Source organism: Prionailurus viverrinus, chromosome X (genome assembly GCF_022837055.1).
Source record: "Prionailurus viverrinus isolate Anna chromosome X, UM_Priviv_1.0, whole genome shotgun sequence".
Taxonomy (NCBI): Eukaryota; Metazoa; Chordata; class Mammalia; order Carnivora; family Felidae; genus Prionailurus; species Prionailurus viverrinus.
Genome location: NC_062579.1, coordinates 12,594,202 through 12,618,157, shown reverse-complemented (window position 1 = coordinate 12,618,157; position 23,956 = coordinate 12,594,202). Strand labels below are relative to the sequence as shown.

General features: G+C 44.9%; 1 protein-coding gene across 3 annotated transcripts in view; it reads left to right on the top strand.

Annotated features, from left to right (window-relative positions):
• SH3KBP1 (SH3 domain containing kinase binding protein 1) overlaps positions 1-23,956 on the top strand; it is a 334,027-nt gene that overhangs the window by 160,690 nt on the left and 149,381 nt on the right. For all 3 annotated transcript variants that reach the window (XM_047843683.1, XM_047843682.1, XM_047843684.1), the window contains one exon: positions 11,113-11,216. In XM_047843683.1, coding sequence (XP_047699639.1) covers positions 11,113-11,216 — 104 coding nt within the window. The remainder of the gene's footprint in view (positions 1-11,112; positions 11,217-23,956) is intronic.

Here is a 23,956-nt window from a genome sequence, read left to right as displayed (position 1 = left end):
AAAATTCAAAATTAGAAAAAAATCATTTTGACTAGCTGCAGTAAAGATCTTTCCTCTTCTGCCTCAAGAGAGAAATGTGGAATTTTCTGTCCTTCTGTAAATTTCCCAGGACAATGGCTGTTTTGAGGACCAATTTTAAAAACTGGGAAACTCTAGACTTGTTTGTGGTAGGTATTTTCCCCAGAGAATCCTCTAAGCATAGGCGAGGGAGGTGGCCCCCAGATGAGGGTCTCTCAGATTTTCTAGACCTTTGTCACAGTTCCTAAGTAGGCATGTGCTCATGCGCACTCCCCCTCCCTGCACTTGTTCCCTCCCTCACTCCCCCCCTTCGCTGTAAAAGTTAGGGGTCTGATCTCTTCATCAGCAGCAAAGTTTGAGAATGCCTTTAAAAATAAATGCGTTAGAGGGAGTGTGTTGGATCGAAGGGAGAAATCTTGTTTATGCTCAACAAATAACTTATATTTAGAACCTTCCTTCAGTTTTCCCTTTGAAAATCTGTATTCTCATTTCACTTGAATGACTCTGCATGGAGCATTTAAAAGTAGATCAAACAAAACTCTATAAATATGTTGAGTTCTTTTGGGCATTTTGCCAGAATAAGCCTTGCTAAAGTGGAGAAAAGCAGTGTGCTTTATGTATCAGATTTTCTCCTCTGAACGTCCAGACTCCCTTCCCCCAGAGAAAGGCGTCCTGGACTGGGGAACTCAGGCCAGGGACACTTGGGGAAGTGTCGCCCTGGTACGGTCTGCTGTGGGTTGTTTAGATTAAAGAACATCCTGAAAGGCCAAAACCACCCTCTGGGACTGGCCTAGGGAAAGGGGAAGACCCGGAGACTGCTTAGCCACATCACTGACCGTGGTTTTCAGTATGGTTTCTTTATCTTGCTCTGATGGGGAGGGAAGGCCGGCAAAAAGAAAATTAGTTGAACTGGCATAAATCATTCACAAAGGTGCCTTTAAACACATTAACGAATGGTAAGACAAGTGGAAAAAAGGGAGGGTGTCAGGTGACAGCGAACCCTTCTGCGAAGTAGGTCTGTCCCCATTGTTCTGATTTGAGACATGAGAAAACTGAGGCGAAGGGCCACTCAGTGGCAAAGAGCATGAGGTAGTCGTAGTGCTGGTTATCCACTAGGTTATCTGTCGTTCCTGTGTCGTGAGTGAGCAGGCTCAGAAGATGGACACAGCCCCCCCCCCCCTTTCCCCCTCACCCCTCCCAGCCCCTGCCGCCAGGAGGGAGATGGCTACGCTGTGTGGTCTGTGCACTCAGGCCAGGGAGAACGACCTTGGATCCATAACTGATAGGATATGGTGGCGGCTCTGATCAGAGTAATAACTAGTCTGGGCTCCAGGTGTGGAGCTGTTTCTCCGGGCTCACACCTCCCATTGTCATCAGGGACCAGCTGCAACCGGTTCAGAGCCCCCTTGATATTCAGCCCGTGGCAGCCACCTTTCTGCCTGATCCAGTGGCTTGGAGAATAGGAACTAACTTTACTCTTAATGTCATCAAAGCATAATCAGAAGAATTAAGTTTCATAAAGCATAATTATTTTAACAGGTGACCGTGATGATTTTTAAAAATTATTACAGTGTATTGCTACATGCTCTCTGGAAAAACAAATTGATGTGCAGAAACATTTACATGAGTCTGTCTTCACACTCTGCTAATCCCCCTTTCCAAAAATACTACCGTTAATTTGGGGCATACCCTTCTATACCCTTTTCTATCCTTGCACAAGCGTGTTCTTGTACATACACACCCTTTATTTCACCCGTTAAATTGTATTAGGCCCTCATGTATTAACTGAATGTTGAATGAGTCCATTTATTTATTAATAAACATTTCTTGAGCACATACTCTATGACTAGGCTCTGGGTGATAAGAGTAAATTTTGGAGTCTAGGGTGGAGGTTATAGAGGGAAGAAGGGAGTGTAGTGTGTATGTGTTTACAATGTCGGGAGTATATTTCACATATTAATGTATTATGGACGCCTTTTACATGTCAGTACACATGGAACTGCCTGCTTGATTTAAAAGGCCGCTCAGATCCTTGCGTGGCCTGGATATACCATGTGGCCATTCCCTCTCAGCGGACATTCAGGGTGTTTCCTGTACAGATCTCTGTGCACATATGCATTTACTATTAGATACAATGCTGCCCTGAACCTGCTTATGCATATATCCCTCCCTATTTAAGTATTTTCTGTCGTTTAATGGGACTACATTTAAAATCCAACATGCATAATTTCTCGCTCAGGTAAATCCCTGCTCTGCTATCTGGTGTGGATGATTGACAGTGGGCCATAAACGCGAGTATATCACGCATTGTTTAATATCACAGATGCTTCAGACTACGATGTTAGTGGAGAATGAGGCCCTTTTGACCCCATGGCAAGATGATGGGCCACCATCTTTCTGTCCTTATAGCTGCAAAAATTCAAGGTGGCATTGGCTTTTTGAAAAATTGTGGTGAAATACAATGTAAAATTTACCATCTTAGCCATTTTGGCATTGGCTTTTTTTTTTTAATTTTTTTTTCAACGTTTTATTTATTTTTGGGACAGAGAGAGACAGAGCATGAACGGGGGAGGGGCAGAGAGAGAGGGAGACACAGAATCGGAAACATGCTCCAGGCTCTGAGCCATCAGCCCAGAGCCCGACGCAGGGCTCGAACTCACGGACCGCGAGATCGTGACCTGGCTGAAGTCGGACGCTTAACCGACTGCGCCACCCAGGCGCCCCGGCATTGGCTTTTAAAAAAGCACACGTTGAGGCGTGCCCAGTTTAACACCAGGTTGAAGCTTTAACTGTTTACTTCTACCCTTTCTGTCCTTCTCTAGGACCCCTCTGACTGTCTACAAAATTTTTGTTCACAAAACAGTGACCCACAGACAGAATGTGGAATAGGTACTCATTAGTTCATTCATCCATCGATCCATCAAGAATGGATTGAGTGTCAAAAAAAAAAAAAGAAAGAATGGATTGAGTGTCTGCTCTAACAGGCACTGAGCTAGGTGCTGGGATCAAAGACCGGTGAAAGAGGGTCATTGGCCCCCAAAGGGGGCAGCAGAAACACATCAACTGATGATGATACTGTTGTTCAGGTTTTCATCATGTTTTTCAGACTTTCTCTGTCTTTCATTGTCTTCTTTTGGGCTGTCTGCCTGCTTCTAGGCTCCCTCCCCCAAGCCATCCTGCACACCTCTGACACCAGCCACTTCTCCCTACATCACTGTCCTCACCACATCTTGTTGTCATTTCTCTGTCCAGAAACCTTCTCTGGTCAAGTCCTCATCCTTAACTCATCATCCAGAGTACCCTGGAAATGCACACCTAATCTGCCTTCCTGGTATTATCTTGGGTTGGTGGAAGAAAAGAGCTGCAGACCACAACTTATTTAACTCATGTGCCTCCTACAAGTTATCCAGACTTTCTGTGCCCATTCAGAAAGATGGGGCCAGCATCCCTAAGCTCACAGGGTTGGTGCAAGAACTTAAGCGAAGGCATGTGACACGCATAGCCCGGTTCTTGGCACATAGTGGACGCCTAATCAGTGTTTGTCTCCTTCATCTCCAACAAGACCCCGTTGATTTTCCTTATGTGACTTTTGACTTTACCTACCTCCCTTCCCATCCCCCATGGCTTAGAGGCCATAATAAATGGTTCCCTACTGAATCTACATTTTTCTCCTGTATTCTGGTGGGACTTGGGAGCAAATGAGCACTGGCATAATTATAACCTCTCTTCAGATGAACCTTCCCTTTTTGAAGTAGCAGGCACATGGATTTACTGTTTTCTGCCGTGCAACGATATTGATCATATAGCCCTAAGAGAATCAAGGAGGCTTATCTCCAGGGACCAAACAGTGCTGGTTAATTAAATACCATACGTTTCCGCTGTAATGGTCCAGCCACAGCCAGAGGGTTTGGCGAGAAAGACCGACTAGTTCCTCATTTTTCTGGCATGCCATCGACCTCTGAAGTGTCCTTCTCTTCCTCTGAGTTATGTTACATTGAAACAGGATGAGGAGTAGGAATGTTCCCAGCAAAGGGTATGATGCTGGGTCCAGCAAGATCAGCCATTTAACTGTCTCTCTTTCCTTGCATGCCAAATCCACTGGATGTTTCAAGGAAAAGGGATGATTCTCCACATGTGTTTTGTTTACTTGGTATTGTCTTTCCATCTTGAAATAGGAAACCTGGCCCCTTGCATAAATTGAGGTTTCTGACTCAAGAATAGCCTCTTCAGGAATCTGGAATCTGCTCACTAACTTGGGGAGTTGCTGCACCCCCAGCACTAGTGGCTCATGAATCATAGCATAGAGTGCCATCTTTTCCATCCCCCAGTCTCCCAGGAGCACACTTCCAGAGCTAGAGGCTGTTTGGTGCAACTTTTCCAAAGTTCTGTGAAATAAAAGTCACAGCGTGGCAGCATTCACCTGGGTTATGTGTTAGGCTAATATTGCCAGATGAGATTGGTTTTTCTCCCTTTTGGGAAAAGAAGCTGCATGTTAGAACCTGTATAGCATGGTCCTGGAAAATCCCATGTCTTTTTGGACAGCTGATCTGTCTGGATGTCTCTCGATCCTGTTTGTTAGACTCACCTGAGGAGCTCTTAAAATACAGATGCCCAGGCTGCATCCCAGACCATTGATAAAGGGTGGGGTCTGGTCATTTGTATTTTTTCCTTTCCCCCTTCAAATTTTTATTTAGAAAAATTTCAACTGTACAGAAAAGTTGTAACAGTATTACAGTGAACACCTATGTTAGCAATTTGCCACATTTGTTTTTTTCTATGTGTGTATGTATATGTATATGTATATGTATTGTGTACGTATACACACATACACACACACTCCTTTTCTCCTTAAACAATTTGAAAGGAAGTGACAGATACCAGGACACATCATCCCTGAATACTGTGGAATAAGTTCATTCTCCTATGTAACTACAATAGGATGAACGGACACACTCCGGAAATGTAACATCAATATAATGCTATTATCTAGTATTAGTCCATATTCAGATTTCCCCAGTTCTCCTAATAATGCCCTTTATAACCTTTTTAAGAGAATCGAATGCAATTAAGGATTGCATTATATTTAGTTGTTGTATCTCTTTACTGTTTTTAAATCTAAAAGTTCCCTAGCCTTTTAAAAATTATATGTGATAGTGACTTAAAAATATTTTTAATTTTTTTAAAGTTTATTTATTTTGAGAGAGAGAGAGAGAGAGCATGAGTGGGGAGGGGGAGGGAGGGAGAGAAAATCCCAAACAGGCTCCACTCTGTCAGCGCAGAGCCCCATGTGGGGCTCAAACTCACAAACCATGAGATCATGACATGGGCCGAAATCAGGAGTCAGACACTCAACCAATTGAGCCACCCAGGTGCCCCTTAAAAAAGACTTTTTAAAAAATCACGTCAGTTTCTGTAGACTGTCCATCGGTTTGGATTTGCATTATTGTTTTCTCACGGTCAGATTTAGGTGAAATGTTTGGGGTGGAAGCATTCTGTAGGTGATGTTAAGTCCTTCTCCGCATGCCACATAAAGAGTCCCATTATTGGCGATGTGAACTTTAAGGCTGTGTCTCTCTAGTTTCTTCATTCTAAGAAGACCATTTTCCTTTCGTAATTAATAAATAATCTGTGGGGAGATACTCTGAGACTCTTTACAAATCCTAATCTCCAACAAGCTTTCACCCAGTGGTTTTAGCAACCACTGATGCTGGCCAGAATCATTGGTTGCTATGATGGTTATAAAATGGTGATTGTCTATTTCTATCATTTCTGTATTTATCAGCTGACATTCATTTTCTAAAGGAGAACTTTCCCTTCTTGCCCCGTACCTATCTATCAAATCTTACCCATTCACCTAGCTAGGTATCTGGCAACCTAGCTACCTCTTGAACTTATCAGTCTGGGCTCATGAATAATTTTGGAAGTGAACGAATCATTATACAACCTTCAGTACCTGCTGGAACTGTCCCCAACTTGGCCAGTGGAGGCCCCATCAAGCTGCTCTCTGTGTCCTCTTGAGATGACCCTTCCAGTTTTTGAGCACTTCATGGTGAAAGCGTTCGTGGCTGCTCCATTCTCACTTTGTATTTGCTTTGCCCCAGCCTCGGGAAAAGCCGTTATTCTATGGAGACCTAGTTCCTCAAGGACTGCTGTTTAGAGTGTGGAAGGCTCCCCAGGTGATTTCAATATGCAGCCAAGACTGAGAACCACTGGTTAGAGTCCTCTAAAGGGAGATCACCTGTTCCCACAAGGTGTTTTCTCCTAGTCACCCGCTGTTACCCGTTGTCACCTGTAATTAGTGGCACTGATTTGTTGTTGAGGTTTAGATTTTTGTGGGTAGTGTCACATGGTGAGTCAGGTTTAAATGCAGGTCCCTGACCCCAACTGCCCAGAGAGTACAGTTCCATAGATCTTTCCTGCATTTCAACCTTCTGACATAGGTAGGTGGTCCCCAGGCCACATCTGGAGAAAATGCCAGAAGTAACTAACCCTGGAAACAAAATCGGGGGCTTTTTCTAATTTTCTCTTTGACCTTTATCAATGTTTTTTCTCTTGCAGTATGATCTCAGGATACTGCCATGTTCCCTAGGCATGCGGTGAGGATCCATTTGATTAATTCAGTGGGTTCCTTGAATATCTCAAATGATTTAGACCCTTGTGGTTGCACTGGTGTTCTGTCAAAGGGGATATGAGATGTAAAAAAAAAAAAAAAAGATTGTGTGGGTGTTGAAAGTTTTTAGTTGATCCAAATAATTTTTTCAACCACTACATTATTTGTTGTTAGATTTTTGTGGTCATTGAATGAATTGGCCTAGTAAAGTTTTCACATGTTGTAAGACCCTGGAAGGCTCTAAAATATAGATGAGTGTGCTGTCTGTACGTGGGTCATGGCACCCTTTTTAGTTTCTGCTATGTCATGTTTAGAGAGTGTGAGTGTACTTCATTTCCTCCCTTTCCATCCAGTTTTATTTCATTAAAATATCCGGCAGCTATATCCTCAGTATCCAGCAGCTGTAAGGAAATGCTCCTGATCTGTGGTTTTTCACTTCCTGGTTTCACATTTTAACCATGTCCCACATTGGCCCTGCGAGTCCTTTCTGCAGTCTCAAGACCTATAAGTGAGCATTCTTAAGAACAGTCAGACACGGGAGGTGGTGTCTCTGGAGTTGCATCTGCTCGCGAGCTCTAAGACCTCGGGTAGAACACGCAATCTCTGTGTTTCCTTGTTTGTGAGAAGGGGGTTCATTGTGAGAATTCAGTGGGGTAATACATACACAGTACTTAGCAGTGTCTGGCACACAATAAGTGCTCAATAAATGATAGCTGTTATCATTTTATTAAACAAAGCTGACCATGAATGTAAGGTCACGGACGAATGGGGCCGAGTGAGGGAGACTGAGTGTGCCTGCCTTGCCCTCTGTGTGCCGATATTTCTACATATGAGTGCATGGTCATGCGTGTATTTCATGGCCATCGTGCAGTATGACAATAAAGGAGAGACATATCAAGTATCCCCTGTGAAGTCTGCCTTATCTATACATTTTTCGGTAAGCCACGTGCACATATACATTTGCACATGTGTCCGTAAAACTTGTGTTTGTTACTTCTTGCAATTACATGTAAGGAGTTAAGTGGTCCGGCCTAGAAAACGCACACAGTGACAAAGGATGGTGGCAATGGCCCTGATGTGAAGGAGGAAGAGCCTGTGTTCTCTCTTCTTTCTAGTTGTTCTAATACAGATTTGTCTTGTTGGCCGTGATCAGCAAGTAGATGTAAATTTCTCTCATGACTCAGTGTATCCCATAGAAAAAAAAAAGCCCATTGTAATGTGTTAAAACTTGAGTTCACGTGAAATGGGCCCTGGGTGTGAACAGCTCAAACTAAGGGATCCTAAACCACGGCCTTGGGCAAGTCATACTCGTTTTTCTGCAGTTTATACCGGCTGTTGAAACGAGATGACGTTGTTGTTGACATACCTTCTCAAGGAAGGTCAAGATGGACCAGTAAACATCAGTGAAATGCCAGGAGAGGAAGAAATGGCAAATGACATCCTTAAACTCCCTTAAGTTTTGGATGGACAGAGGCGACTGAGATGCAGTGTCTCCCATTGTCAGACACCCACCTCATTTTTTTCCTAATGTTTGTTTATTTTTGAGACAGAGTGTGAGCTGGGGAGGGGCAGAGAGAGAAGGAGACACAGAATCCAAAGCAGGCTCCAGGCTCTGAGCTGTCAGCACAGAGCCTGACGCGGGGCTCAAACTCACACGCCGTGAGATCGTGACCTGAGCCAAAGTCGGACACTCAACCGACCGAGCCACCCAGGCACCCCCGTCAGACACCCACCTGAAACTGGACTTTAGGTTGGGTAGACCTGGTAACAGTGATGTGCAGAAGTTGAGACCTGGAAGAGCAGCAGTCCAGGAATTTGGGTACAAACCTCAGGCTGTGTTGCACAGTATTGCAGGAAGCAGTTAAGTACAGAATTGCCGAGAATTTGGGACAAGATGTGAACAGAATTGGTTCATCCAGCATTGGAGGCGAGCTCTGAACTCAGACCAAGGAAATACTGCCACTCACTAGCTTGGTGTCTGTGGGTAAGTCATTGAGCCCCAGTTTTCTCATTTGCAAAGTGGTTGCTCATCCTGGCTCCTTTCTTTTTCTTTGCAAGCCATGTGGTTGGCAGGATGAGATATGGTGCTGGATACCAGAAGTGCTTTAGAAAAGATTGCCCGCTATCCCAGTGCCAGAGGGAAAAACTGTTACTACCTGGGGTAAGGTCGGGTGGCCTTTACCATCAGTACCCTCTGGATATCTCTCTGTGACTCGCTTTTCTTGGTCCTGTATGTTGGCATTGTGTTTTATAGGACTTTATGCCACCAATTAAATAAACTTCTTAGAGGCTTTTAAGAAATGTCGATTAGCCTGGCAGACAGAAACTACGAAATGTGTCATTCTTCCTGATACCAGACAGGGCTTTATGGAAGTCTGATGCAGAGATTTGGTTAAAGAGAAATCTGATTATTCTGTTCCAGGTCTGTTCTGAGTCTGCGGTGTCAGTCTGTTGTTAAAGAAAACATCACTCTTCCGCCATTTGCGCACTACTGGGCTAGATGCTACTTTTTACAGAGGGTTTTGTGAATATATGAACCTGCATATAACTGTGTTTACCATTTCAGCTAACACTGGGTCTTCAGATGTTATTTTCAAGTCACTTTGGTGAGGGCTGGTGACTTCTGTGCTTATAAATGTTGGGTTGTAGACATTTGTCATGTTTACTTGTTCTGTGTTCAGATTTGTATCTGCAGAGTTTGCTTTTGATATAACATCGAGCGAATAAAAGTCTTAAAGATTTATAGTAGAACTTCATCTTCAGAGGTGTATGTGGGGGCAAGAGAGTCCCAGGGAGTAGGAGATGGGTTCCAAGACTGCCTCGTTGTCTAGACCTCCTCAGATAGGATGAGGGATCTGTACCCTTCACAACACAGAGCGCTGGAGTTGCCTTCCGTCGCTTTGGACGCCATGGAATTGCGGTAGAGTTCTTTGCCCTGCAGACCCACTCTTCCTGACTCCCCACAGGGAGAAGCCATGCTCCGCGGGAGAGCCAGGCCCTCCATGGGTGGCCCTGTGCCACCTGCCAACAGTGCAGCCAGCGCCTGGCCGTTGGCCTGAGAGCTCTGCGTTTGTCCTCGTCAGGACCAGGGGGCTGGGGGTTCTGCACCAAGGGGTGGAGTGTATTTGTGCAGTCGCCAGAGACGTGATTAGACAAGGTATCGATTCCGAACTCCTGCCCCCTTCCTTCTGTTCGACTCTGTTCTTCCTTAGTGAGGTTCGGGCAGAGAAAAATGGAACAGAGAGAACTAGGCCACTGGCTTTTGAAAAATATTGATCTGTGAGCGCATGAGATGTAGCCCAGACCTTCCCCTTTGTGTGATGTCATGCTGCACAGGGGCCTTAATGTGGCCTGTGATCGCTCCTGCAGGGATTTGCTTTCTTAGGGAAAAGACTAGAAAAGGAAAAGAGTCACTGTAGGCAGTATCCAAAAATAATGTCAGCATTTCTAAATGTGTTGGCTTGAAGTCGGTGATCCCTTTGGTTTTCTAGGCCATGTGGTGGCAGGAGGGAGCACTGTGAGGTGGTCAGCCTTGAGCAACAAACTTCTGAGCAGTGCTGGTCCCAGTCCTTCTCTTCGGTCCACCTCTCCCCGGCTTGGGCCTCCACTGCTGTCTGTCTGTCTGTCTGTCTCCCTACCCCACCCCCATCACACATACCACATGCATGTTCTTTCTGCCCGCAGTGCATGTCTGTGGTGTGGACACTTGCATTTGTACTTGAACCAGCTCTGAGCCAGGGCCTCCCAGTTGGGCCGCTCTGCGTGAGTGAGATGCTGTACCCTTGAGTGTCCTCCGGTCAAGTGAAGTGTGGTCCTGGCTTTTATCTTGATTTGCCTGGGTTGGCTCTGTGTAAGCAGCCAGGCCTCCTGCTAATGGGTCCCCTGGGACAGAGGGAAGAGGACAGAAGTGGATTTGTTGAACCCCTCTGGGGCATTTGAAATGGCACCAAGAGCAGGCTGAAATCTAATCAGCCTTTGCTTATCAGGCCTGAGTTCCACCACGTTGAAAGGGTGATGATTAGTAAGAAAAAGGCCAGGATGCTTTATCTTTTCCTTTGCACACTGGGAAAAATTCCCTCTGCCTTGCTAGCATTAGAAGCAGACCATTCTTTTTACTCTACCACGTCACATCAGCTTTCATTAAAAATCAACGGCAGCAGATACAAAGCCCCACCCACGGAAACGCGTTTAAGGCAACACTGTGCGCCAGCGCTTCGGGGCTGGGGTCTTTGCCTTCTGCACCAGCGGATCGGTTTCTCATCTCCATGCCTTTCGACCCAGCAGCTTTTAAAAGACCAAGAAGCATTGCTCTGCTTTCTACTGCCTCTCTCTGAGACCAGGGCTGCCAGGCGGGCCTCTAGCCATGTCCCAGAGAGCGTATTTGAGACAAGTCAGCTTAATTGCCTGCATGCCTAGGAAGCCTCTCTTTAAAATCTAATTTCGAGACAAGAGCTGTATCTAAATATCTTGCTTTTCCCGTTCAGGCGAGCGACGGAGGCGCCGCTGCCAGGTGGCATTCAGCTACCTGCCCCAGAACGATGACGAGCTCGAGCTGAAAGTGGGCGACATCATAGAGGTAGTAGGAGAGGTGAGTGTGCCACGCAGGAGGAGGGGGGTGGGTGGCCTCAGGTGGGCTGTCAGAACCCACCCCCGGTTGGCCTTGTTGTGGCGGATGTTAGAGCTTAAGGAGACCTTCGACGTTGTCTAGTCGGGTCTCTTCTCAGAGGAAATGGGTTCCCAGAGAGGAACGCCACCAAGCCCATTAGGAGCAGGTGTGGGCCGTTGGAAATTACTGTCTTTGTTGAGTACTTCTGAGGTCCCAGCCTGCTGCCCGGCTTTTCTCCCCCGCTTCAATGGCTAGGAGACTCCTGCCGTCCAGAGTGACCCTGAGCCATCTCTAGAGGGTGAATTCAGTCTTCGTGGTGGGGCACACTGTGGATTCACAGGGAAAGAAAAGCGACATTTATCGAAGACCTAGTATAAGACAGATGTAAGAAGGTTCTTTGCACGTTGGCCCATTGGCGACCCATCACAAGCGCCTCATTTTGTAGATGAGAAAAGAGACTCGAAAGACCCTAGAGGAGTCAGGGCCGAGTGTTAAAGCCAGGTCCACGTGGCTGGAGACCCTAGTTCTTTCCCCTGCACCACGTTCCCTTATTCCTCCTTGGTCCTGGCTGCTCAGAGCCAGCCCTGCTGGCAAAGTGCCCTGCCACACACTGGCACAGGCATCTCAGACCCAACCCCTCCATCCTGGGTGTTCGTGGATTTCAGACTTACAGCGTCATCATTCATTCTGATTCAACACATGTACCTGTATATAGAAATGCCCTTCTCTGAGAGCCTTGGTTTCCTGAGTACCATTCGACCTTACAGAACCCCATGATTTACAAAAAAAAAAAAAAAAAAAAAAAAAGCTAGAAGTCAAGGAGGAGATTAAGTGAACTGTGGCATGGGTCCAAGTAGCAGGGCTGATGCTAGCCACCACATTCCCTGTTCATACAAACATAAAATGAGCATGCGTCAAAGCTTTATATAACTCATTAATGAGGGGATCTGCAAGATGGTATGGTTGGCTCAAAGAGAATTGTGGAAGAGGAAGGTATTTATAATGACTTGAAAGAGAAAATACTTGATTAAGGTTGCTAAGTTGGATGCAAAACTACATCATGTCCCCACGGGACAGTAAACTATACCCTTTGAGGTTATCTTTTCTGGGGGATAAGGCACTTGTATCTCTGGCAGTCAAGATTTATTTTCATTGCTATCTGAACAGAATCATTCTCATCACTTTTGCTTTTCTGCCAGTTTACACCCGCACTAACAGAATCATAAATAGTAAATAGGGCATCAAACAAAGATACCTGTCTCTAGAGAATCAGTTACCGGGACTCCCAGTATGGCACCTGGAGGACACAAAGTAAGCACGTGTGCCTATCTCCCACTTTTTGGAGAATTTGTATTCATGTGTCATTCATTCACCATTTTGTAACCCTGTTGCCAAGTCGGGCACACGGGAGCCGTTTGTTGAAAGATGAATGAGCAAAACAGGAACGGGCAACAGAGGTGAAGGTTTATGCCAATGGTGAAAGGGACACATTCCTTTTTCCTTTTTTTTTTTAAATGTTTATTTTTGAGAGAGAGAGGGAGAGCGGGGGAGGAGCAAAGAGACAGGGAGACTGAGGATTGGAAGCAGGCTCTGGGCTGACAGCAGAGAGCCTGGCGTGGGGCTCAGACTCACCCACTTTGAAATCATGACCTGAGCCAAAGTCAGACGCTTAACTGACTGAGCCACCCGGGCTCCCCAAGGGACACATTTCTTAAGACCAAACCCATGGAAGAAATTCCAAGAGAAATAATGAACAGTGTGACTAATTAAAAAAAAAGAATTAAAATTTTGGTATAATTTGCAGCGAGTTTAGCTAAAAAAAAAAAAAAAGAACAACAGACAAAACATTTTGCAAGAAATGATCATAAAAAGTTATATATATCATATATGAAAATATATTAAGAAGGTACTGTAACAATGATAAATGGTAGATAATTGTGTCATAGACCCAAAGTCCACAAGGGGAAAGAAAACTCTTTACCATGAGAAACTGTTCCACACTGCTATTAATGAAATAAATGCAAATTAAGACAATAATGGGTTCCTGCTTTTGAGAATCTCGAGAAAATACTTAGCGGTAAGACTGTGGCTAATACTGAGAAGTGGTGACTTTGTGCATATTTCTGATCCTAATATGAAGCTATTTAGCAAGGTATGGCAAGAGCTGTTAAAATCTGAATTAACAACCTTTGAGCCAGTAATCTTACTCCCGGGAATTTATCCAAAGAAAATGGTTAGCAGAAAAAAAAAAATATGTGAAACGCATAATTGCTTGTGATAATGAAAAATAATCAAGAGAGGGAATAGTTATGTGAATTAAGTGATATTATCCAGCTAGAAGATTGTGAAGACATTGATTGAGATGGTAAACCCAAGAGGCCTTTAAATCTTTATTTATTACAATACTGTGTTGTGATTTTCTGTTAAATTCTGCTAACCTGAGAGCTTTTCAACAGCAGGGATCTGGTTTTGATCGATCTTTCTATACATGGTACCTGGAATAGTGCCTGAAACCTGATATGTACTTTAATAAATGCTTGCTGAATAAGTAAATGGAAGTATGAAAAGATTCTTTTACAAAATAAATGAATAGATCAGGACACAAACTTACATACACTAGGACACAGCTGTGTAAAATATATCTCCATGCATGTGATCAAAGACTGAAAGGGAATAATAATTGAAAATGCTTGTGGGGGTGCCTGGGTGGCTCAGTGGGTTGAGCGTCTGACTTCAGTTCAGGTCATGATCTCGCAGTGAGTGAGTTCGAGCCCCGAGTCGGGCTCTGTACTGACAGCCCGGAGCCTGCTTCAGATTCTGTGTGCGTCTCTCTCTCTGCCCCTCCCCTGCTCGTGCTCTGTCTCTCTCTCTCTCAAAAATGAATAAATGTTAAAAAAAAATTTTTTTTTAAAGACTGTTGGTTAAAAAAAATGCTTGTGTCACAGAAGATGGTTTGTTCTTTAGTGTTGCAATAATGTTTTAAGAAATACAAATCAAGATAAGGAGAATCATTAACAGCTTTCTGGGAAGTCGTGCCCACCCTCACCTGCCTGTTGGCTGTAGGGAAGGCAGGTGCGGATCGCTGAAGGAGAGGAGGGATTGCAGGTGTTCCTCTTCTCCCCTAGATGACACAGGGTGCCCTTCGCACCTTTGGTGCTAGTCTCCTGTTCACTCACTGCCCTTTCATTGCTCGGCTTCATGAAGGGCTTGCTGCAAATCGGAAAAAGGAAAAATATGTAGCCTATGATAGTTATGTAAAACAAAATGTAAAGGTTGGCCTTCTAAACCATATTTTATTTTTTATTAAACGAATTTTTAATGTTTATTTTTGAGAGACAGAGAAAGAACGTGAGTGGGGAGGGGCAGAGAGAGAGGGAGACACAGAATCCTAAGCAGGCTCCAGGCTCTGAGCTGGCAGCACAGACCCCGATGTGGGGCTCGAACCCATGAACCGTGAGATCATGATCTGAGCTGAAGTCAGACGCACAACCCACTGAGCCACCTAGGTACCCCTATTTTTTACTTTTTTAAAATTAGTTTATTATTTTTTTTTAGAGAGAGAGGGCATGAGCTGGGGGAGGAGGGACAGAGGGAGAGAGAGCGAGAGGGAGAGAGAGAGAGAATCCCAAGCAGGCTCCACAGTCAGCATGGAGTCTGACATGGGGCTTGATCCCACAACCCTGGGATCATGACCTGAGCCAAAATCAAGAGTCAGACACTCAACTGACTGAGCCACCCATCCACCCCTAAACCATATTTAAAAAATTATATGATCAAAAATTAAATTCCCCATTATTCCATTTTACTTGTAATACTGCAGATTTTTGGCCCTTGTCACTGTATAATATAAACTATGCCTTTTTATGATGGATGTATAAATGTCAGTGGGTAGTTACTCTCTCATTCTACTGAAAGCTAAAGATAAACATCCCAAATAAATAAAAGCTCTTCACTGACAGGAACAGATTGAGGTAGGGCCCTAGTATTAGCTTTGCAATACTATAGAATCAATCAATCCCTTCATCAGTAAAAATAGAACAGATGATGTCGTGTATGTGCATGTAAATATGTTATATTCTTATTGATTGATTAATTGATTTTACAGTATTGCAAAGCTATACACACACACACACACACACACACACACACACACACACACACACAATGCACACACACCTTCTTACCCCAAAGGAAAAAAAAAAACCAAGACAACTCAGATTTTGTTTTTGGAGGTAGGGACTGCTGTTTTTTTTTAAAAATGTTTTATTTATTTTTGAGAGAGAGAGAGAGAGAGAGCAAGCAGGTGAGGGGCAGAGAGAAAAAGGGACAGAGGATTCAAAGCAGGCTCCGTGCTGACAGCAGTGAGCCCGATGCAGGGCTCGAACCCACAAACTGTGAGATCATGACCTGAGCTGAAGTCAGGCTCAACCGACTGAGCCACCCAGGCATCCCTGGACTGGTTTTTTGAAAAAGGTTGAATCAAGTAGAGAATCTTAAAACATGATATTTTATAGATATAAATTAAATTAGATATATATCTTATTAACACAATTAATTTGATTAAGGTAAGTAATATATATCTTATATAATTTTACCTTAAAATAAAAAAAAATGTGCATTCATCTGCCATTTGTCATCTGGCTCATAGGGCCAAGGTGTTTTCCTTAAATATGGTTTGCTGGTTTGAGTTCTAGCCTGTCTGCATCCATAGTGCATCCTCATGATTTCCTTCTTTTATTTTTAAATGGATTGACAACACTCCTACTAACATTCTACAGCCCACTGCCCCCACTCTCTTCTAGTTATCTCGTCCACACCTGATTTGGCAGTTTGGTTTTTTTAACTTTCAGATTGTTTGCCATTATCCCTGTCACCATTCACTTTCTCTTCACACTTAGGTATTTTTGAGCAGTGTGTGTGACTGAATGGTGGGCTAGCAGTCAGCGCAACGGGCTTAGGCAGGTGGGTAGACACAGCCTGACCCTCCTCTGGCAGGAGTTGACTGCCAGCCTGGAATGCTCAGCCCGGACGGAGTGGGGAAAAAGCAGGGTTGTCCGGGCTGAGTGCACCTGGCAGAGTCACCTTGCTCCAGAGAGCACTTAACATGCCTCTGCCTCCTGGCTAGACTTTGGTTCTGCTCTCATCATTAGATCCATCTCTGTGAACCTAAAAGGACCTGGGCTTCCAGTTCGAAAGGGAAAAGAGCAGACTGAGTTCTTGGGTATAGATATTTTTGAGGAAATCACTGTAAATGCACACTTGAGTCATTTTTGTCCACAGTGGAGGGAACTAATAAATACAGGTGAAATTCTAATTCTAAGACCAGAGATGGCATATAGACAAGCTCATCAGGAGAAATGGCATTTGAGGGCTCTGGGGTTTCAAACCTGGCTTGTTGGCCTTTTTTTTTTTTTTTTTTTTTTCTTTTTTAAGTGCATTGAAGCCTCTTTGTTTTCCTGTCTATGTCATCTAGAGCCTGGGAAAGGAGCCACTTTTCCTCTTGGGTTGGATGAACTTGGTCTCAACCAGTCTCTCTCTCAGAGATAACTTGGTTTGGTTTGTTCCTTGTGGTTTGTTTTTGAGGTATTTTTCACTGGTCCCTAGTTAAGCTCCCTGGAGACCAATGGCTTCAATTTCAGATTAAAAATCCCCAACCTGGCCTTATAGTTTGCAGAGATGCTAACTTGGACTTGCAAGAAACTTAGGCATTTTTTTAAATTTGAGAGACAGAGAGAGAGCACAAGTGGGGGATGGGGGGGCGAGGTTGAGAGAGAGAGTGAGAGAGAGCTCAGTGGGGAATGAGGGGCAGAGGGGGGTGAGGGCGAGAGAGAGAGAGAGAGAGAGAGAGAGAGAGAGAGAGAGAGAGAGAGAGCGAGAGCGCGCACTAGCCTCTCAAGCAGGTTCCATGCTCAGCCCCAGCCCAAAGCTTGATCCCACAACCCTGGGATCATGATCTGAGCTGAAATTAAGAGTCAGGAGCTCAATGGACTGAGTGACCCAGGTGCCCCAAACTTAGGCATCTTCTTGCACCCACAGCTGAGGTTGCTTCTCTCAGCTAGCGTTAAACAGGCTGTTCAAATTCTTCAGAACTTTGTAAATCAGACAACCTTTGTGGGTATGGATGGGCATTTATGATAGTGTGAATTATAAGAAGAAATATGTATATCTGGCCTTTCATTTCTGTCACAGAGCCCCTAACACTCTTGACATTTCCTAAAAGAGTGATAAAGGTGTCTTTTGTTATGTTAATGAAGTAACTTTTGCAAGACCTAAGCACTGGGGCTGGCTGCCAGTGGAGCCAATGTGTGTGATGAGAAGGTTGCAACTCTCAGTCCCACCCACTGACCTTGGGGAGGGGAGAGGGGCTGGAGGTTGAATCCCTTGCCTGTGGCCGGTGAATTAATCAACCATGCGTGTGTAATGAAGCCTCCAAAAAACCCGCAAAGGACAGATTCAGAGAGCTTCTGGGCTGGTGAACATGGGAGATGCGTGGAGAGCGGTGCCTGGAGAGGGTACGGAAGCTCCACGCGCTTTCCCCCGTGCCTTGCCCTGTGCAGCTCTTCCATCCAGCTGTTCCTGAGTTAGTTCCTGAGTATATCTGGCCTTTCATTTCTGTCACAGAGCCCCTAACACTCTTGACATTTCCTAAAAGAGTGATAAAGGTGTCTTTTGTTATGTTAATGAAGTAACTTTTGCAAGACCTAAGCACTGGGGCTGGCTGCCAGTGGAGCCAATGTGTGTGATGAGAAGGTTGCAACTCTCAGTCCCACCCACTGACCTTGGGGAGGGGAGAGGGGCTGGAGGTTGAATCCCTTGCCTGTGGCCGGTGAATTAATCAACCATGCGTGTGTAATGAAGCCTCCAAAAAACCCGCAAAGGACAGATTCAGAGAGCTTCTGGGCTGGTGAACATGGGAGATGCGTGGAGAGCGGTGCCTGGAGAGGGTACGGAAGCTCCACGCGCTTTCCCCCGTGCCTTGCCCTGTGCAGCTCTTCCATCCAGCTGTTCCTGAGTTAGATACTTTTACATTAAGCCTTTGATCTGCTGAGTAGGATGTTTCCCTGAGTTCTGGGATCCGCTCTAGGAAATTAATTGACCCTGAGGTGGGCGTCATGGGAACTTCTGATATATAGCCAGTGGGTCAGAAGTACAGGTGACAAGCTGGACTTGAAACTGGCGTCTGACGTTGGGGGCAGGGAAGAGCGCGGTCTTCTAGGACTGAGCTCTTTACCTGTGGGGTATGAAGCTGTCTCTGGGGAGATAGGGTCAGAATTGAGTTAAATGGTAGAACCCTGGGCTCATGTCTGGAGAATCGCTTGTTGGTGTGGGGAAACCTCACTCCCCCCCACCCCACCCCCCCCCACACACAACTGGAACTGGGTCCAGGGACCCAAAATAGCAGGTAATCCTCATTTCATTTTTGGTGTAAGAACTTTGAAGACTTGCATATGAAGAAAGATGCCTTTTGTTTTATGCTTGCCCATGAGAAAGGAAATTCATTTAATTTTTTTTTTTACATTTTTATTCATTTTGGAGAGACCAAGAGAGCCAGAGCATGAGCAGTGGAGGGGCAGAGAGAGAGGAAGACACAGAATCCGAAGCACGTGCCAGGCTCTGAGTTGTCAGCACAGAGCCTGACACGGGTCTCGAACCCATGAACCGTGAGATCATGACCTTAGCCGAAGTCAGTCAGACACTTAACCAACTGAGCCACCCAGGTGCCTCGAAAGCAAGTTCATTTAAAAGTGGATTAATTAATAGGTGATCAAAGCATACCTAAATTCTTACCCATTAACGCACCCCTTGCTTTAGAAGGGTTTGTTATGTTTTCAAAAAAAAAAAAAGATAACATTAATATAAAAATTTGTTGATTAAAATTCGAGGACCCAAAGAGCTTAGGCTGCTCTTTGCTCATTTCTCCCAGTAACTTTGGGTGGACATGACTGATTATGTAATGTGCAGAGATGATAGAGCATATTAAGGTGAGGGAAGCCATGATTAGAACAAAATGTGATTATATTAGAATCATCAGCATACAAAACAGGCTACAGCTGTATAAAAGCAACATGTTTGCAAGTTTAAATGTATTTATAAGAGGTTTACACAGCTATGGGATTTATCACATATTTGAGTGCTTATTCTCTGTGACAGACAGGGATTCAAAGATTTGTTGAACAGAATCTCTGCCTCGACACATGCTCAGTATAGTCAGGGAGGGTAAGACGCATACAGCTAAGAAGCTAACTAATGACCCAGGATGGTACTACAGTGGTAAAGGATGGCATTGACAGATGAGAAAGATTTAACAACTTCTCCACTCACTGAGGGTGGAGAAGATGCTTCCTAGAACAGGAGGAATTTCAACAATGGGGCACGTGGAAGGTGAGAAGTATTTGGATTAATTCAGCAAGCACAGGGTGTATTGTGTAAGGTGCTGGGCTAGTCTGGAATACGGAGGATGGGATCTTCATAGAGCCTTGCTCTGGAGTCCAGAATGACCTGTGAACCTCCCAGCACACGTGTGGAGTATAGGAAGCAGAAGCTGGCCGATGTGGTCAAATGCGGATGACATAAAAGTGACGGTGCCTCCCACACTGAAATTTTAAAGGGGTACCCCCATTTAAAGGTTTCTTACAGGGGTGCCTGGGTGGCTCAGTTGTTTAAGCGTCCGACTTCGGCTCAGGTCATGATCTCGCAGTTCGGGAGTTTGGGCCCCGCATCCAGCTCTGGGCTGACAGCTCACAGCCCAGAGCCTGTCTCGGATTCTGTGTGTCTCTCTCTCTGCCCCTCCTCTGCTTATGCTCTCTCTCTCTCTCTCTCAAAAATAAATAAACATTAAAAGTAAATAAAGGTTTATTACATATAGATTTTCTAAAATTGACACATTCCCACAGACAATTTTCTCACCTGGGAATAGTGACAGGACACCACACTTCAAGATCTTGATTCATCAGAAAGGTTATCTTACTGGCTTAATTTACTCTTTGCCCATATTTTCAAGCTAGAGTGATAGTAAGGTCTTAGCATAGAGTCATTTAGGAATTTGAAGGCCTGTAGTCAAGCCCGTAGCTGTTTTGAAGGATAGGACTGTCAAGTTTTGCTGAAGGATGTCCGCAAAAGCCCTTTCCACTGTGAGGAACATCATGGATGTTGCTCTGTCTCATTGGGCAGAGTTTGCCGAAGTCTTAAATAGAAGTTGTCCGTCTTCTTAAATCATTTCCCTTTGAATTACTCTGCAGATTTCTCTTTTGAGGGGGTCCTTTTATGTGTAATAGGCTTCTTCTCAGAAGAACGAGGGGATAAAAAATCACCTTCCTATGTATATGGAACGTTGTGGCCTTGCCAGAAAGATAATTTGACAATGCACTACACAGGAGTGTGGGGGGTGGGGAAGTGGGGATTTAGGACGTAGGTAACAGTTGTTTATATTTGGCATAACCAGCTTTCTATGTCTCCCAATCAACAGGGATGGTTATTTAAAGCAACTAAAAAGGAAAATAATGTAGGTATTTATGCCTTCAGGGAGTGGTTCCTTTAAAAATATTTTTTCACTAATTCCACTCATAGAAAAAGGTGTTTTCTAGAAACACTTCGTATTTTTTCAGCAATGTTCAAAAGGCAAAACTGTGCATTAGAACATTCACATGAAGTTCTAGAGAAGGTAAAATCAATCAGGTGATAGAAATCAGATGAGTGGTTGCTTGTGGCGGTGGATTGACCAGGAACGGACACAAGGGAATCTTCTGGAGTGATGGAAATTTTCCGTATGTTGATAGAGGTGAGGGTGACACAGGTGTTTGCACTTGTGAAGACCGATTTACTGGTACTGTTACGATGTGTGCATCATACGAATTATACCTCAATTAAAAAAAAAACTTAAAAACTCTCCAAATATTTTTCTAGTGTTTTAAACATCTTCAAAATACTTTTCCTTACCTCTCAAAGATAGGAGAAAGGGCCAGTGTGGAAATTCTCACTTAATTATTTCTGAATAAATGTTGAGATATAATTAATGTAGAGCATTGTATTAGTTTTAGGCATGCAAGGTAATGATTTGATACATGTGTAGTGTATATTTCGACGTGATTACAGCAATGGATTTATTTAACATCCATCACCACAGGTAGTTACATTTTTTTCCCATGATGAGAATTTTTAAGATCTATTCTCTTATCAGCTTTCAAATATGTAATATGCTACTGTTAACTATAGGCACCATGCTCCACATTACATCCCTGGGATTTATTTGTCTTGTAACTAAAATTTTGTACACTTTGCCCACCTTCATCTATTTCACGTACCCCCAGCCCCTGCCTGTGCCAGCCACCAGTCTGTTCTCTGTATCCATGAGTTTGTGGGTTTGTTTTTTAGATTCCACATATGAGATCATATAGTATTAGTCTTTCTTTGACTTATTTCACTTAGCATAATACCTTCAAAGAACTAGGAAGAGAACAAATGAAGTGAAAGGTTGGTAGAAGGAAGGCGAACACAAAGATCAGAGCGTAAATAAATGAAATGGAGTCTAAAAAGATAATGGGAAAGATCAGTGACACTAAGAGTTGATCTTCTGAAAAGATAAACAAAATAGACATCATTTGCTAGACTCCCCCAGGAAAGAAGAGGACTCAAATAAAATCAGAAATGAAAGAGGAGAGGTTACAACTGATAACACAGCAATACAAGGGATGGATAGAGACTATTATGAGCCATTATTCACCCACAAATTGGAAAGCCTAGAGGAAATAGATTCATATAACCTATGAAGTCAGAACAAATTTTGAGGAAGTGTTCAGTCATGTTAAGGTGTGGGCCTTTCCTTAAAGCTTGACTCTTCCGTTTTCCTTCCTGGAAAGAATGGTAAAACGGCTCTTGGAACGATGGAGCTGACCTCATTTGCCTGTGTGCCTCTCCCTCCCCTGTGACTCCCACACCCTTACCCCTCCAGCGTTCTTCTCACCCAGCTGTGGGCTACGAAGGGTTACATGCATGTAAAAAGCCATAGCAGCCCCTAAGCGGCACCCTGAGGTAGACTTTAAAGCACTTTAAAGTCCCTTTCTCAGTACGGTTGACAGGTCAAACTTGAACGCTGGTAAGCGGAAACTCTTCTTGAATAGCTGTGTACCCCAGACCGCATGGTCATCTTTGTATTCGCAGGCATCCTCTTTGGTGCCTTACGCATGTAGATCATGTGTATAAAATTGGCTGGAAGTGCTGAAAGTCACCCCGCCACTTCCCCAGCTTCCAACAGGGCTAAAAGCTCGAAGTGGCCTCCTTGGGCAGTGAACCCACTTAGAGGCTGGTGATTGTGAAGATGTGGGGATTGCAGGGCCCCCAGCACAAACCATTGAAGTTTCTTTCTCAAACACTGCCAGGAGCCAGCCACCCTGTTCCCAGCTCCGGGCCGAAGATGGGGTTGGCTCTCGGGACATAGCCGTGGGCTCCGGAGCTGGCTGGGTCGGTCACAGGGACACGGGGTGGGCGTTGTTCTCAGCCTAGAGCCAAGGCCTGCAGAAGGCCGTTGATATGTGTGTTAGTGTCGGAGAAGGTGGGTATCGGCTCCCCTTCGTTACTCTCCTTGGGGCAGAAATTATAAGCCCTCGGTAACATCCACAATCCACACTTTATTGCCAAGGGACACATTTCTACATTTCTTTCTTTTAAATAGACAAACAAACATAAGCAAGCTTGGGTTCTAAGTGGGGGGTGCACAGGGTCTGTATGTTCCCTTCTTTGTTGCTTCTCCAGCACAGTGTCTTTGTTTTGTTCACCACTGAATCTGCCCCAAGGTCCTAGGGCAGCGCGGGCGGGGAGCTTATGAAATATTGGTCGGATAGAGAGGGGCACACACACTTGGGCCCGGCGGCACTTAATTAAGAACAGTGGCTAACACAGTCATGTCCCATGTCCAAAAGACACGTCCCACAGTTTTTGTCCCTTTTGCTCCTCACAGTAGCGCAGGTCCTTTGGTCGGCGAACCAGGGCTTCATAGACCCCCATGGCGGGTTTCCTCGAATGATTTCCCGGCGTTTTGTTCGTTTATTCAAAGTGTGAGGTACTGTGCTCTACTCTTTGCCTGACGGAATGAATGTAATCACTCTGGGCTTCAGTGTCCTCATCTCAATATGGGAGGTCGAACTCTAGAATACTGCTGAAGAGGAATGGTCGGAGGGTGAGGATCATTTTTACCCCCCACCCCTCACCCCGTCTCTAGCCTGGATCTTGCAACTAAAGCAGCAGGGTAAGGGAAGAAATAGCACTGAACCACTCTCACCGGTCCAGGGGCCGGGCAACCCGCCCCGCCCCCACTGCCACGGCGCCAGTGATGGGGAGCGTACCCCCCAGGCAGTGAGCGGTGGTTTTATTGCCCCTCCGCTCCCTGCCTGCGTGGCTAATGATAGACCTCTGCTCTTTCCCTCTTGGCCACTCCTCTCAGACTGTGCCGTGACATGGATACAGGCATCTGGGCGTGTGGTGAGGTGAAGACACCCCTGTTTTCCCAGCAGGCGGCTGACCAATCCCACACATCAGGAGTACTTCCTTCAGGGATCTCAGGCTGGAGCCGCCTTTTACTGGGAACGGAACTGTTTTATAGATACTGTCAAACCGAAATGAATGGAGTTGGCCCGGCTGCCCTGCGCTGTCTGTCGGGGATTACGCTAGGGACTGCTCCTTTGTGGTCTGTGCCCTCGGTTTTTCCTCCTGCCCTGTGATTCTGGGAG